Genomic DNA, 11491 nt, shown 5'->3' with positions numbered 1-11491 from the left:
AGTACCTGGAGTTTGGTAATGCTTCTGTTTCTTTAGCACATAGGAGGAAGCTGCATAATAGGAACTCTTTAAAAGCACCTGTACTCCACTCCTGTCGCTGATCTTTTTATAAGAGGGTTCCTCATTTGTGAGTTGTATGAGTAAATGAATGTGGGGTTAACGGTGTGAGTTAACAATGCACCAGACAGACAGAATATTATGTTGTCAGCTAAGTGGTGCAACACATGAGGGTTAACTTAACTGACTGCATTCCATCATAATTGCAGTCAACTGTTAGTCAAACCCTTCATAATAATTTCAGTGTGAAATGAAATGTTTTTGGTATACTGGTGTAGCATTAAGCATAACCGTAACCTGAAAAAAGTCTTTAATATGTGAGTTTCACCCAGTGAGGCGACCTCTGAGGACACTGAGGTCACGGAGTCAATGTTTTGGGGTTTTTTTCTCCAAGGAATTTGGGGATTTTAGAAATCTTAGTTAAAAACTCACACAAATTTTAGGCTGATTCCAGTATTTCTAAACCAATGTACTGAGCTTTGAAACATTATTTTGACATTCATGTTGGCAAATAAAACTTAAATGTATGAGTCAGTCGTTTCCTTTCACTTCATGGCAATAACCATAAACACAGGCAAGCTTGAGACAAAGTTCGGAGGCAATTACTTAATTTTGGAGTATACTTTATTTTTCATATTTTCAGCAAATGCCACGATAAGACCAAAGGCGACAATCGATCCCATCAACAAGAACTGATGCCCTCACCTCCATTGTTGTCCCAAAATTAAACTTTCTTGATAGTAGTGGCAGGATTTTGACTCAAGCATATTTCTAAATGCTGGTTACTGCCTATTTTTTCATAATGATAAATAAATAAATAAAAATTAAAAATGGCATAAGTTGTTATTATGTCAGTTGCTTTTTTTTTTGAACTTATATTTTATTGATTTTCTCATTTAAACAACACAACAATAATAGAACATAGTGTCAGTAAAATTACTATCAGTCTTCATACTGTTTTTTGTAGACAGTCCATTTTTCCCATCTGCTCTCGCATAATGATTGTTGCAGTTTTATGATACGTGTGAGTCTCTCCATAACGTGTATCTCGTCAATGATCTCCATCCAGTTCCTCCAAGTAGGGGGGTCTTCTTTATACCATTTCCTTGTGATGGCTTTCTTGGAAGCTGCCAGTAAAATCTTAATCAGATACCAGTCTCTGTCTTGGATGTTTTCTTGAGTTACATTTCCCAAGTATAGTACAATGCACGTTTTAGGCAGCTCATAGCCTAATACCTTTTCCATCTCCTTCCACACATCATTCCAGTATCTTGTTATTTTGGTACAATGCCAAAAAATATGTGTGTGACCCACATTCTGTTCCCCACACAGTCTCCAGCAGAGTTGTTGTACAGGTGATCGTCCCTTTTTCATTTTTGGTGTGATGAAAAATCTCACAATGTTTTTCCAGCAAAATTCTTTCCATATTCTGGAATAACTAGTTGTTTGTTGTGTTTTCAATATGTTATACCACATCTCGGCAGTTATTACTTCCGTTAATTCTTTCTCCCACTTATCTCTTATGTACAAAGTTGAAGTGTTTCTATTTGCTACCATACCCTGGTACAATTCGGATATCACTCTGCTAAATTTGTTCTTGTGTGCATTGCATAGAGTCACAATCACTTTATTTGGTTCACCCGGGAGGGCTGGCTTTATTTCTTTATTAAAATAGTCTCTGACTTGTAAATACATGTAAAAATCTTGATGTTCTAATCCATATTCCCTTCTTAATTTAGGAAAGCTTTTGATTTCTCTTTTTTCAATTATTGTATCTAATATATTCAGGCCTCTATTCAGTTGCTATTTTTTAAATGGACATAACCTTTATTGACATGAACTTCCAGGCAGCGGCATCACCCTGTCGCTAAATGGATTCAATGGATCACAGCTCACAGTGAGAACAGCGATGAGTAAAGACTCTGCTCAGCCCTGACGGGCTCGCTTACGCCTGAACAGTGTCTGGTAAAGTCGAGAGCTACTTTTGCTCCAGCTCTCCCCAATAACCGTCGCGTCACTTCCTCGCCCCATGCCCATCCCTTTGGAAAGAAAAAGAAAATTCACACAGACAAACGACGGCGAGAAAAAGAGCGAGGGAAAAGTCGAGAGGGAAGCGAAAGCAAAAAGCCAGATGAAAGAGCTGGATACCGGAGAGGGAGCCCACCGAACACCAGAATATACTCTTTAAGGTAGGTTTTCTATACTTGTTGAATGTTTCGGTGACGCGCACTCAGGTCAATTGATTAGTTTTAACATTGATCCGATCGTCCCTCTCACTGCTTTGCCAATAAGTGTGGCCCTCGCGTGCTCTTCTTACAACTTCTAAATCATGTATTGAACTATTAAAATGTACCATTTACTTTAATGATGATTGGAAAGTCTTGAGGATAGGGGTAGGCCTGTTAGCCCCCTCCCCTCCCAGACTCTTTAGTCACACACACACACACACACACAGACACACACACATGCACTAAAAAGACAGATTTCTTAATGTATGCTGTGGTTTGCAGTGTATGATGTTGATAAAGTCTTTGTTATAAAGGTGATTGAGCCTGTCAGACATGATCAAATTGGTGGGGTAATATTTGCTTCCCCCTAATAAAAGGATAGTAATTATTAACTTAATATGTGGCATTGCTGGCCTCAACAGGAATAGTTTCTTTCGTGCTGAAATCTAAATGCCCACCAAAGCACATCTCAGTGGCTTTTGTGTCCGACTCTTTTTTAGAGAAAGTTACTGTCTTGTTTTTGTCCACATACACACACACCCCTGAGGGTAGAGAAAAGTATGTGCTAGCGTTGCATGAGTGTGCTTCAAGTGCAAGTCTCAGCATGGCCTTCACATCGGCACCAGTGCCAAAATGCTCATTGGTTTCCTGCAATGTTGCACAACACGGTGAAGTGTTGACGCTGCTCAGCCTTATCAGGACTGGGGCCTCAGTATTTCAGCTTCTTACTGCACAGTTTTTGTTTTACAGTATTTTTTTTTTATCTAATTTGCTCAGGTTGCACTCCATGCTGTCATGTATGAGTAAGAATTCACCCTCATCTTCTCCTCTTCTCCATTCTGTCTGCAGTCATGCCGCTGCACAAATCATCTCGGGCCCCTCGCCTGGACCCTACCATGATCTCGGCCCCACTGGGTGACTTTCGCCACACCATGCACATTGGGAGGGGAGGTGATGCCTTTGGGGACACTTCCTTCCTGTCCACTCTTGGCCCGAGCCAGGCCAGCCCTGACCCTGGCAGTCCGGGGACTGTGCCAGAAGCAGACCCTCAGGTAGCAGCCAACCACAGTGATCTTTATACAGATGCACCAGGAAGCCCACAGAACAATGAGCTTCAGCACTCTGAGTCAGTGTCTTCATTCACCTTGGACCTGGACCTGGATTTAGGCCCGTCTATGCTGCTGGATGTACTGGGGGTGATGGACGGATTGGGACTTGACTCCAATGAGGAAGATGTGTTCAGTCCCAAAAGTGACACTTCCTCTGTGGGCACAAAGCAGGGAAAAGGAGCCGCCGAGATGTCTGTGAACCTGCAGAATGAGCTGAACGGGAAGAACTTGGTTGGGCTGGATGGAGACCAGGTGGGAGACAGCAGGATAGCAGATGGGAATGGCATCAAGCCAAAGGGGTTACGACCAAAAGTGCGATTCAGTGACAAACGAGAGGAGATCATTCGCCAAGCGTCCGAAGAGGAAGAGGGTCAAGGGTTTGACTTCCAGGATGAGGATCAGCTGGCGTGTCGCAGTCCAACGAGGGGTGAGAGCATAGTAGGTGGAGGTGAAACCGAGCTCACCAATCACAAGGTAGATTTGCCACCTAGTCCGGCCTCGTCACACAGTTCAGAGTATGAAGGAGTCACCTCATTGGACAGGAGGAGGGTCGACAACTGCCACTCAGAGACTGATTCGGAAGAGGAGGAGGAGGAGGAAGTAGGACGGGGCTACACATTTGAAGATGAGTTTGATGATGAAATCGGTCTATAGGGGATCAGTACGGCTTCCCCTTGAAAACATCTTTGCTGTCACGTAAATCATACTGTATTTTCCTAAACTCATCATTCCAGTATCAATTGAATGGGAGGCTTTGACAGGATGCAAACTGGATTTTTCAAGACTCAGTGAAATATAAACAGCTCGACGATGTTGCTCAACTGGAAAATACATTTAATGTTTTATCTGTAAGGGTAACAGATTTGCAGAAGTCTGTCACTTTGATCAGACTTATCAATGTGTTATTTAGGTTATTACAGTGAAAGGTTTGTAGCACTTTGATTTACTTCATTCACCTGGAAGCTTCGCTATGAAACTGATGCTCAGTGGAAAGTTTTTGTCTTATATTTGTCATGTAAAACACACACAGGCGCTGTGTTTATTGAGCTTTATGTTATAGTGCCTTAAAGGGAGCTGTATGCTTACGTTATTGTACCCTGTGCCATACCAGTGTCTTAATACTTATTTCTCATATTGCATGTTTATTACAATCTCCATGTCGTTTCTTGGTGTTTAAGCTTTCCAAATGGTTCCCAGAGACCTCGTCAGAAAACAGTTATCCTGTGTATAATCAATTACTGTGAATTTTTCACATTCCAAATCCGCAAGTGTGACTTTTTCTGGTTCAGACCAAACCAAATCTGTTTCATAGTGCAGTTATTCAGCATGTTTTCAAGTTTACCAAAGCTTTTCTGTGGGTTGTGGGGCTGGACTGATACTAAAATGCTAAGACAATCATGGGATTTTAAAGGTCAATTGTAAATCAGGACCAGCGGTGTATTTTTGTACATGTTTTTTGCTTGTATAATGCTTGCTTTTGAAGAAGTATTTTATTTCATAATGCTGTAAAAGGGAGAGACCATTGTCTTCATCTGTTGAAAATGCTGGTTTAACACATGTGTATTCCTGTGGTTTAATAAGGATTACAGTGAAAACAATAAAACAATTATTGGGATTTTTAAATATTCACCACCCTTGGCTATGACTTATTTTCTTCAGAAATTACTTCAGGGCAAAACTGGAGCAAAAAGAAAAAGCGTTCAGTATTCAGTGTGAATGTGAAGATCCTTTGGCCCAGACTTTTATGTATAACCACTTCCTAAAATAAAGTAATTCTGTGCTTTCTTCCATTGTAAATAAAAAACACAAATAGAGCAGACCTTTAAAAACATTAACAGAAGAAAAACGAAGTCATAGTTTTAAACATTTTATTTTAAGCACGCAATTGGGAATGCCTAAAATAGTTCACACTCACATCTGTAAAACATACAGGCTGAAAGTTCAATAGTAAAGAATGATAGACCATATGGCGCCTATGTTGGCCAATAAACGTCCAAAGAACAATTACCTCCACAGCCGAGTTATGTACATTATTAAACCTATTGGGGTTTACTGCTCATTACACATTAAATGTGTACAACTCATGTAAATGCAACAATCATCTGTTTCTCACACACTCACACACACACACACACACTCACTCACTATTACACAGATATTGTCCTGAACACGTTGAATCCCGACAGAGCTGTGGAGATCATCACACCGGGCATCTGTGGGTGCCAGTGGATCTCCTTGATCTCTGACTGACCCTGGTGCAGGAACAGTAGCTGAGGGGGCAAGTCCTTCACCCCCTCCACCCTGGCACCCACATCACATGACTCCACGGACAGATCCCACTGGCTGATGACGTCGTCTGCTCCCGAGGCGGCGAACACACTCGAGTCCACGGGGCTCCACTCCACCGACGTGACCGGAGCGCTGTGCTGCTTGAAGTTGGCCACGGGCCGCCCAGTCTGCAGGTGGAACAAGAGCACTTCAGTGTGACAGCATATAAAACACAGCATCAGGCTACAAAAACACCCATTTATTAATCTGTATTTTGTGGGGGGGGGGTTTCACAAGTCGTAACAAGAAAAACATGAGCAGAGTGTTTTATTGCCGAATAAAAAATGTATTCCTGTATTAATAACACACGCCTGTGCAACAGGCACAAGACGGAACAAATGTTATTGGTTGGGTGGGGCTGACAAACTATGAAGGTGTTTCATTATGTGATGGTGTAATAATACAAGTGCTTAACACTGTTTGTTTTGTCGCTCTATATTGTGATGACACACAACAGTAATATCTTCACTCCCTGTCATGTATAACTCATAGCTGTATAACTGTCGCCTGATTTATCTTGTTTGCTAATAAAATAATGTGCAAATCAAACCGCTGGCTCTTGGTGTTTTACCTTAAACTGTCGCAGGTCCCATATTTTCAGAAGCCCATCATCCCCTCCTGACAGGAGGAATGGTTCGCTCCTGTTCCAGCTGATCACATTGACGTCTGATGAGTGAGCTTCATCGGCTGAAAGCATTGAATTGGGTGGGGCACGGATATCCCAGATACGAACAGATTGATCCACCGAACAGGATGCAAAAACCTGTGGCAAACAAGAGAGTACAGCCTCTGAGATTTCAACGTCTAATATGTACAAAACAAGACTTGATTGATCATCTCAAACAAGGAACTCTGACTGGATTTCTTGCAAACCATTTTTTGTGCTGTTTTTTTAGTGTGTGAGAGCTGGGCTTTCCGTGTTCAGAATTTGTATTTAATACTTTTTGCAATCCTTGCTGCATTGACAAATCACAGTCAGTTATGTTGCACAGAGACCCAAAGAGCCTGACAAAAAGCAAAAAGCATCAGCCTGTAAGATCCACATCCACATACCACTAACTAGTTTGGTAACATGTTAGCTGCAGGATTGACACATCATATAACTTACATATTTTAGTCTGTGTTTCTTAGGTACAACACTGTGACAGCACATAACTACAGTGTTCACAGGTGGTGTTTATAATGTCAACATAGTTTCATTCATTCCAATCATTCATTTCCCTGAACACACCCTGTTCTTCCATCCAAACACCTGTAAAGCACTGCTGGCCTCAGTGAGGCGACTCCAGCTCTGCGGTCGGTGGGCACTGCGGACACCTAACAGGCATGTCAAACCCCATGTCTAATACTTCACACGCATGTATTTTAGGTTTGTGAGGAAACCAGCACAAGACGATGGATCCTAGTCACTGAACACTGAGCCACGCTGCCGCCCACTAAAGCACCGTCTGCAGCGCCTCAGTCCAACCCACCACGTCACTATTTTCCTAGAAACATACTGTGGCTTCGGTGGGCGACCACTGTAGATCCTCCACAGACTTGCTGTGCGAGCTGAAGGGTCGTTGGTCAATCTGCCACGAAGTCCCTCCCTCTCGTGGCTCCCACACATGGATGTTCTTTTTGCAGTCTCCACTGACAAGACGGCCTGTTAATAAAGTTCAAACACACACGTTAGCTTTTGGTTGACAGACACAGACACATACACACCGCTTAAGATGAAGTTTGATAAATTTAAGGTTAAAATATTCGAATCTAATCCAAGTTGTCTTTGTGTGTTTTCTTCTTTCCATTTTACTGCTCTGTCCCAACACCTTCTACACACTCAGCCATGCTGATAGAGGGTCTGTCTCTGAATTGGCACACCCAGTTTGTTCCACTTTTCTTCTTTGTGGTTGTGCAAATTTTAGCCTCTATAATTACAACGCTGCTATCCATTACATTATTGCAGACCATTTTTCCAAGCACACTACAATGTTTTCTTTTACCTCTGCGTAGGAGGTTATGTTTTAGATCCTGTTTGTTTATTTGATGGCCTGGTTCATATTTAGAATAACCCAAGTTTCAGTTAAATTGGGTAGAAAGCTGAGCCAAGCAAAGGAATTTTTTTTGATATGGATAGATCTGGATCAAAATGTTTACCGATGTTTGGGCAGCATCTCATTTCTAAGCTAAAACATGCAGCAAACGTGGATGTTGTGACAAGGACAATGCGATTTGGTTGCTTCTTGCATTGAAAAGTTGTAGCTTGAGAATTTACACTAACATTTCTGATGTCTCACACTGGGTGAGACAGTTAAGAGTGTGAGGAAGAAAATTACACTTTATGTTGCATACAGACTGTTTTTCCCATGTTACTCACACATTACAAAGTAGGTGCAGTCAGGGACACGTTTACACTTGTAGCACACAACATATTACATCATTGGAGGTTAACTTTAACGTCAACAAGGCCAGAATGTATGTGAGTATTTTTTCAATGCGTAAACTGCATCGCAGGTAAAGGCCTCACCCACCAGGTACTGTGGGCGACCAATCGATCGCAAAGCCTTCAGTCATGTGTCCTGAGAAGCTGAAGAGAGCTGTGGCTTCCTTCTGCTGTTTGACGAAAGCTTCCATAGCAGCAGAACTGTGGACGGCTTCCAGCTGAGGTTGGAGGTCAAATATTTCTACCTGTCCCTTCTCTGACCAGACAGCAGCCAATGACTGCTCTCCACGTTTGGTCACCTGGGAATTAAGAAGCAAAATCAGTAATAAGAAACTCTAGAAATGTAAACGAAGGCTTAATGGCTTAGTAGCTACCTAGAAAACGATACACAACATACTCTGACTCTGTTAATCCCTCCATAGTGAGGCATCATGGCCAGTTCCATCTGTGGCTTCTTATCTTCTTCCTCCTCATCGTCATCACTTTCTTCATCGCTGCTTTCATCACCGTCTTTTTCTTTCTCTGTTCCATGAAGGTTGTGCATGCGCATGACGAGAAGTCTGCAAGAAAGCAAAACTGTGTGACACTCAAATGATTTCAGAGTAGTGTGCAGCCTGCAGCGTTTTCATTTCACGGCGTGCAGAAGAAAGCAAACTATTTGAGAGACACGTCTCTAATCTAGTCTGTGATCGCTATTCAAGTGCTGAGTTTCAGTATGACGCAAAATGGTCTACACTTTTTTTGAAAATGTTTTCCATTGACCTTTAGATGACCCTTTAAGTTCTCTTCAAAAGCAAAATGACCAACTCTTTCAAAGCTGTTTGGATGATCAAAACAGAACTAAAACCGCTTGGAAAAAAAACAGAACCTCTACTGTACTGTGAGTTATGTCTCGGTGTCTACACAACAGGCAGTTGTCTAAACACAACGCATGCAAGCACTTAAACTCAAAAGAAAAACATATATTATTCATGAGTATTTATTGGTTTTGTTAATACCCTAAAATTAGAATATTAATGGCTAGGTATAAGTGCTATCTGTCTATATGGTTGTTATACATGTGGGCTTAACTGTTCAGTCTTTTCAGTTCATCTCCTTTGAACAAAAGGGTAACTCAGAGTTCCATTACGATGTTAAAGATTTCAGATTGATGTGCTCTTAAATAAAATGTAGGCGTTAGCAGGCTGAGATAGATGCGAGCTCACGGCAGAGAAATCAAACCAAGACGTTTACCCTGAGGAGTGAGAGAGTAATTAACGACCAATTAATTAATAATTGATTAAGAGAAATTAACAAGAGTAACTGAACACTGTGCCTCTAACCATGTCATCTAGAAACTAGAATAACTTGTCATAAAGACCCAGTACACCTGTCTTTATCCAAGTGTTGTTCAATGCAATTTTGGAGTGATTGGACTTTACACTTTCTGCCACTTTGTACATCTGTTTCACTACATTTCAGTGGCGCTTTTCTAATTATGTGTGCAGGACTTTTATTTGTAAGGGAGTATTTTTACAGTGTGCTAAATTGCTAAAGGTCTTGCACTCTCTCTTTCAGTTAATCTGGCTAATCTGACCTCTGCTCAGGTGAAGGTGGGAAGTCCACACTGCACAGTAACTCTGAACAGGTGTGTATGTTGTTTCTTTACACTGGAAAAGTGACAAAATCAAGTATACTTTAAAATTTCCAGATTTCTGAAAGCTTCGATATATCCAATGTGTGCATCACTTTCATGTTACAGTTGTTAAAGGTGGTGTGTGTGTGTGTGATCATGGCAAAATGTGGTCCTGGAGATACCTATTATAGTAGGAACTACCACAGAAGTGGTTTTGAGTACTTTTCCAGGTGTTAATATGATTGTGGAGAGATTTTGTCAACACTGTAACAACTATGAAAGTTGCAGTTTTGAATTTTCCAAGGAGTGAAGCTGAAATCAGAATGAAGACCATGTTTGCAGATGGCTGTGGTATGAGCAAGGATGCTGGAGGTAGGGTGGTAGGAAGTGGGGAAGGTGCCATTACTCCCCCCCGCAACTTCAGGCCCTCTGGCCTGGATGCGTTTCAAGTTGCGGATCATTGTATCCCAGTTTTAACCGTTCCCGTCCACTTTAAGACATTAGGCATGAATAGGGACCGACCTGCAATGGGATCACACCAGCCGCATGGTGCAGTGGACATGACATGGGAGGAGTTTTGCAAAACAGCTGACCTGTTTGGTTGAAATATTCCCTGGTTTGATACAAACAATGCATGGTATCACAACCGTGCAAGGCGCAGTCACAAAACCTCAAAGGTGTGTCGGGTGGTCCAACCCTTTAGTACTGATTACACATGTAGTAATGTAGTAATGACAGCTGAGTGCTCATGGGAGGGAACATCAACATGTTGACACGTCCATCGCAAGATGGCGTCTCGTTGATTATCTTTTGAATCGTTAATCTGTGTATTGTTGTGGACTGAAAAGAACAATATTTACCTAGTAGAAGCTTGTAATAGTAGTAACTAAGTAACTCACAGTTGTACTTAAGTGCTGTATGACTTATGAGTAAATGTACTTTCCAGCATTAGTTACACCTTCTGACTACTTCCTCTAGCCCTGTTGCCTGGATACCATCACCAGGGACTGCTTTGGTCCAAGTTCAATTAACTTGAGGTGAGAGCAGCAGCATCCTTGAACACAGAGCCCTTGTGTAGTGTATGCTGTCGTTCAGGGGGTTTGTACCTGTTGCTCAGAGCTGTGTCCGCCTGCGTGCCCGCATAGAGCAGCATGGACAGAGGAAACTGCTCTCTGCCTTCCCCATGTCCATCTGTCAGGATGTCGAAGCTCAAACACGGAGCACCTGAACACAAACGACAAAACAACGCTGCTGAATTCACACTGCGGCTGCTTATAAAGCTCCGCGCTCTTATAGAGACACGTTTGCTAACTTTAGCGGCACAGCTGCTTCGACCTGCCTGTTTGGCACTCGTGGTACATGCGGTACGCGGACCGGTCCATCTCCAGCTCCTCTCCGGGCTGAAGCGGCTCCATCCCGGGCACGTACACTTTTCTCTCCCCCTCTCCGCCCGCTCCTTCCTCCTCCATCTCCACTCCTTCGTCGTCGTCGCTGCCAGCTTCGTCCATCTCCTCCATCTCGCCTCCTTCCTCGGCAAACGTGTCCTCGTCGGGCGCAGACATCTTGGCAGAGGCAGAGTTTGCTTACTTCCGGTATGCAGAGCGACCACGTGGTTTAAACACCCTGCGCGGTCGCCCACTCCTCCCCCGCCGCCTCACTCTCGCTCTCTCCCCTCTCTCTTCCCCCATTTACGGGAATTCAGCTGGCTGCTTTGGCGCTTTGCTCCCCT

General features: G+C 42.7%; 2 protein-coding genes across 2 annotated transcripts; one reads left to right on the top strand and one right to left on the bottom strand.

The window, feature by feature from the left end:
• The first annotated feature begins 1986 nt into the window (after window positions 1–1986).
• Window positions 1987–5026, top strand: cdc42ep5 (CDC42 effector protein (Rho GTPase binding) 5). Its single transcript, XM_041942072.1, has 2 exons — window positions 1987–2246; window positions 3135–5026. Exon 2 carries the CDS (start codon window positions 3137–3139, stop codon window positions 4046–4048), a length of 912 nt encoding a protein of 303 aa, XP_041798006.1. The 5' UTR covers window positions 1987–2246; window positions 3135–3136; the 3' UTR covers window positions 4049–5026.
• A 210-nt stretch (window positions 5027–5236) lies between these two features.
• Window positions 5237–11324, bottom strand: grwd1 (glutamate-rich WD repeat containing 1). The gene is made up of 7 exons (XM_041942003.1): window positions 11102–11324; window positions 10869–10986; window positions 8545–8707; window positions 8236–8446; window positions 7222–7367; window positions 6294–6485; window positions 5237–5850 (listed from the first exon to the last, which is right to left on the bottom strand). The coding sequence occupies exons 1-7, from the start codon at window positions 11322–11324 to the stop codon at window positions 5542–5544; spliced, it is 1362 nt and encodes a 453-aa protein (XP_041797937.1). The 3' UTR covers window positions 5237–5541.
• Window positions 11325–11491: the final 167 nt, after the last annotated feature.

Source organism: Chelmon rostratus, chromosome 8, assembly GCF_017976325.1.
Source record: "Chelmon rostratus isolate fCheRos1 chromosome 8, fCheRos1.pri, whole genome shotgun sequence".
Classification (NCBI taxonomy): domain Eukaryota; kingdom Metazoa; phylum Chordata; class Actinopteri; order Chaetodontiformes; family Chaetodontidae; genus Chelmon; species Chelmon rostratus.
This window is presented reverse-complemented; position numbering and strand designations above follow the sequence as displayed.

Bases quoted from the DNA above. Each gene is read 5' to 3' on its own strand.
- grwd1 (XM_041942003.1), bottom strand. From the start codon at position 11,324: ATGTCTGCGCCCGACGAGGACACGTTTGCCGAGGAAGGAGGCGAGATG. The intron at 7,368-8,235 runs GTGGGTGAGGCC...CTTTATTAACAG, and splicing joins TTGGTCGCCCACAGTACCTG to GCCGTCTTGTCAGTGGAGAC. The intron at 6,486-7,221 runs GTATGTTTCTAG...TGTTTGCCACAG, and splicing joins GGTCGCCCACCGAAGCCACA to GTTTTTGCATCCTGTTCGGT.
- cdc42ep5 (XM_041942072.1), top strand. From the start codon at position 3,137: ATGCCGCTGCACAAATCATCTCGGGCCCCTCGCCTGGACCCTACCATG.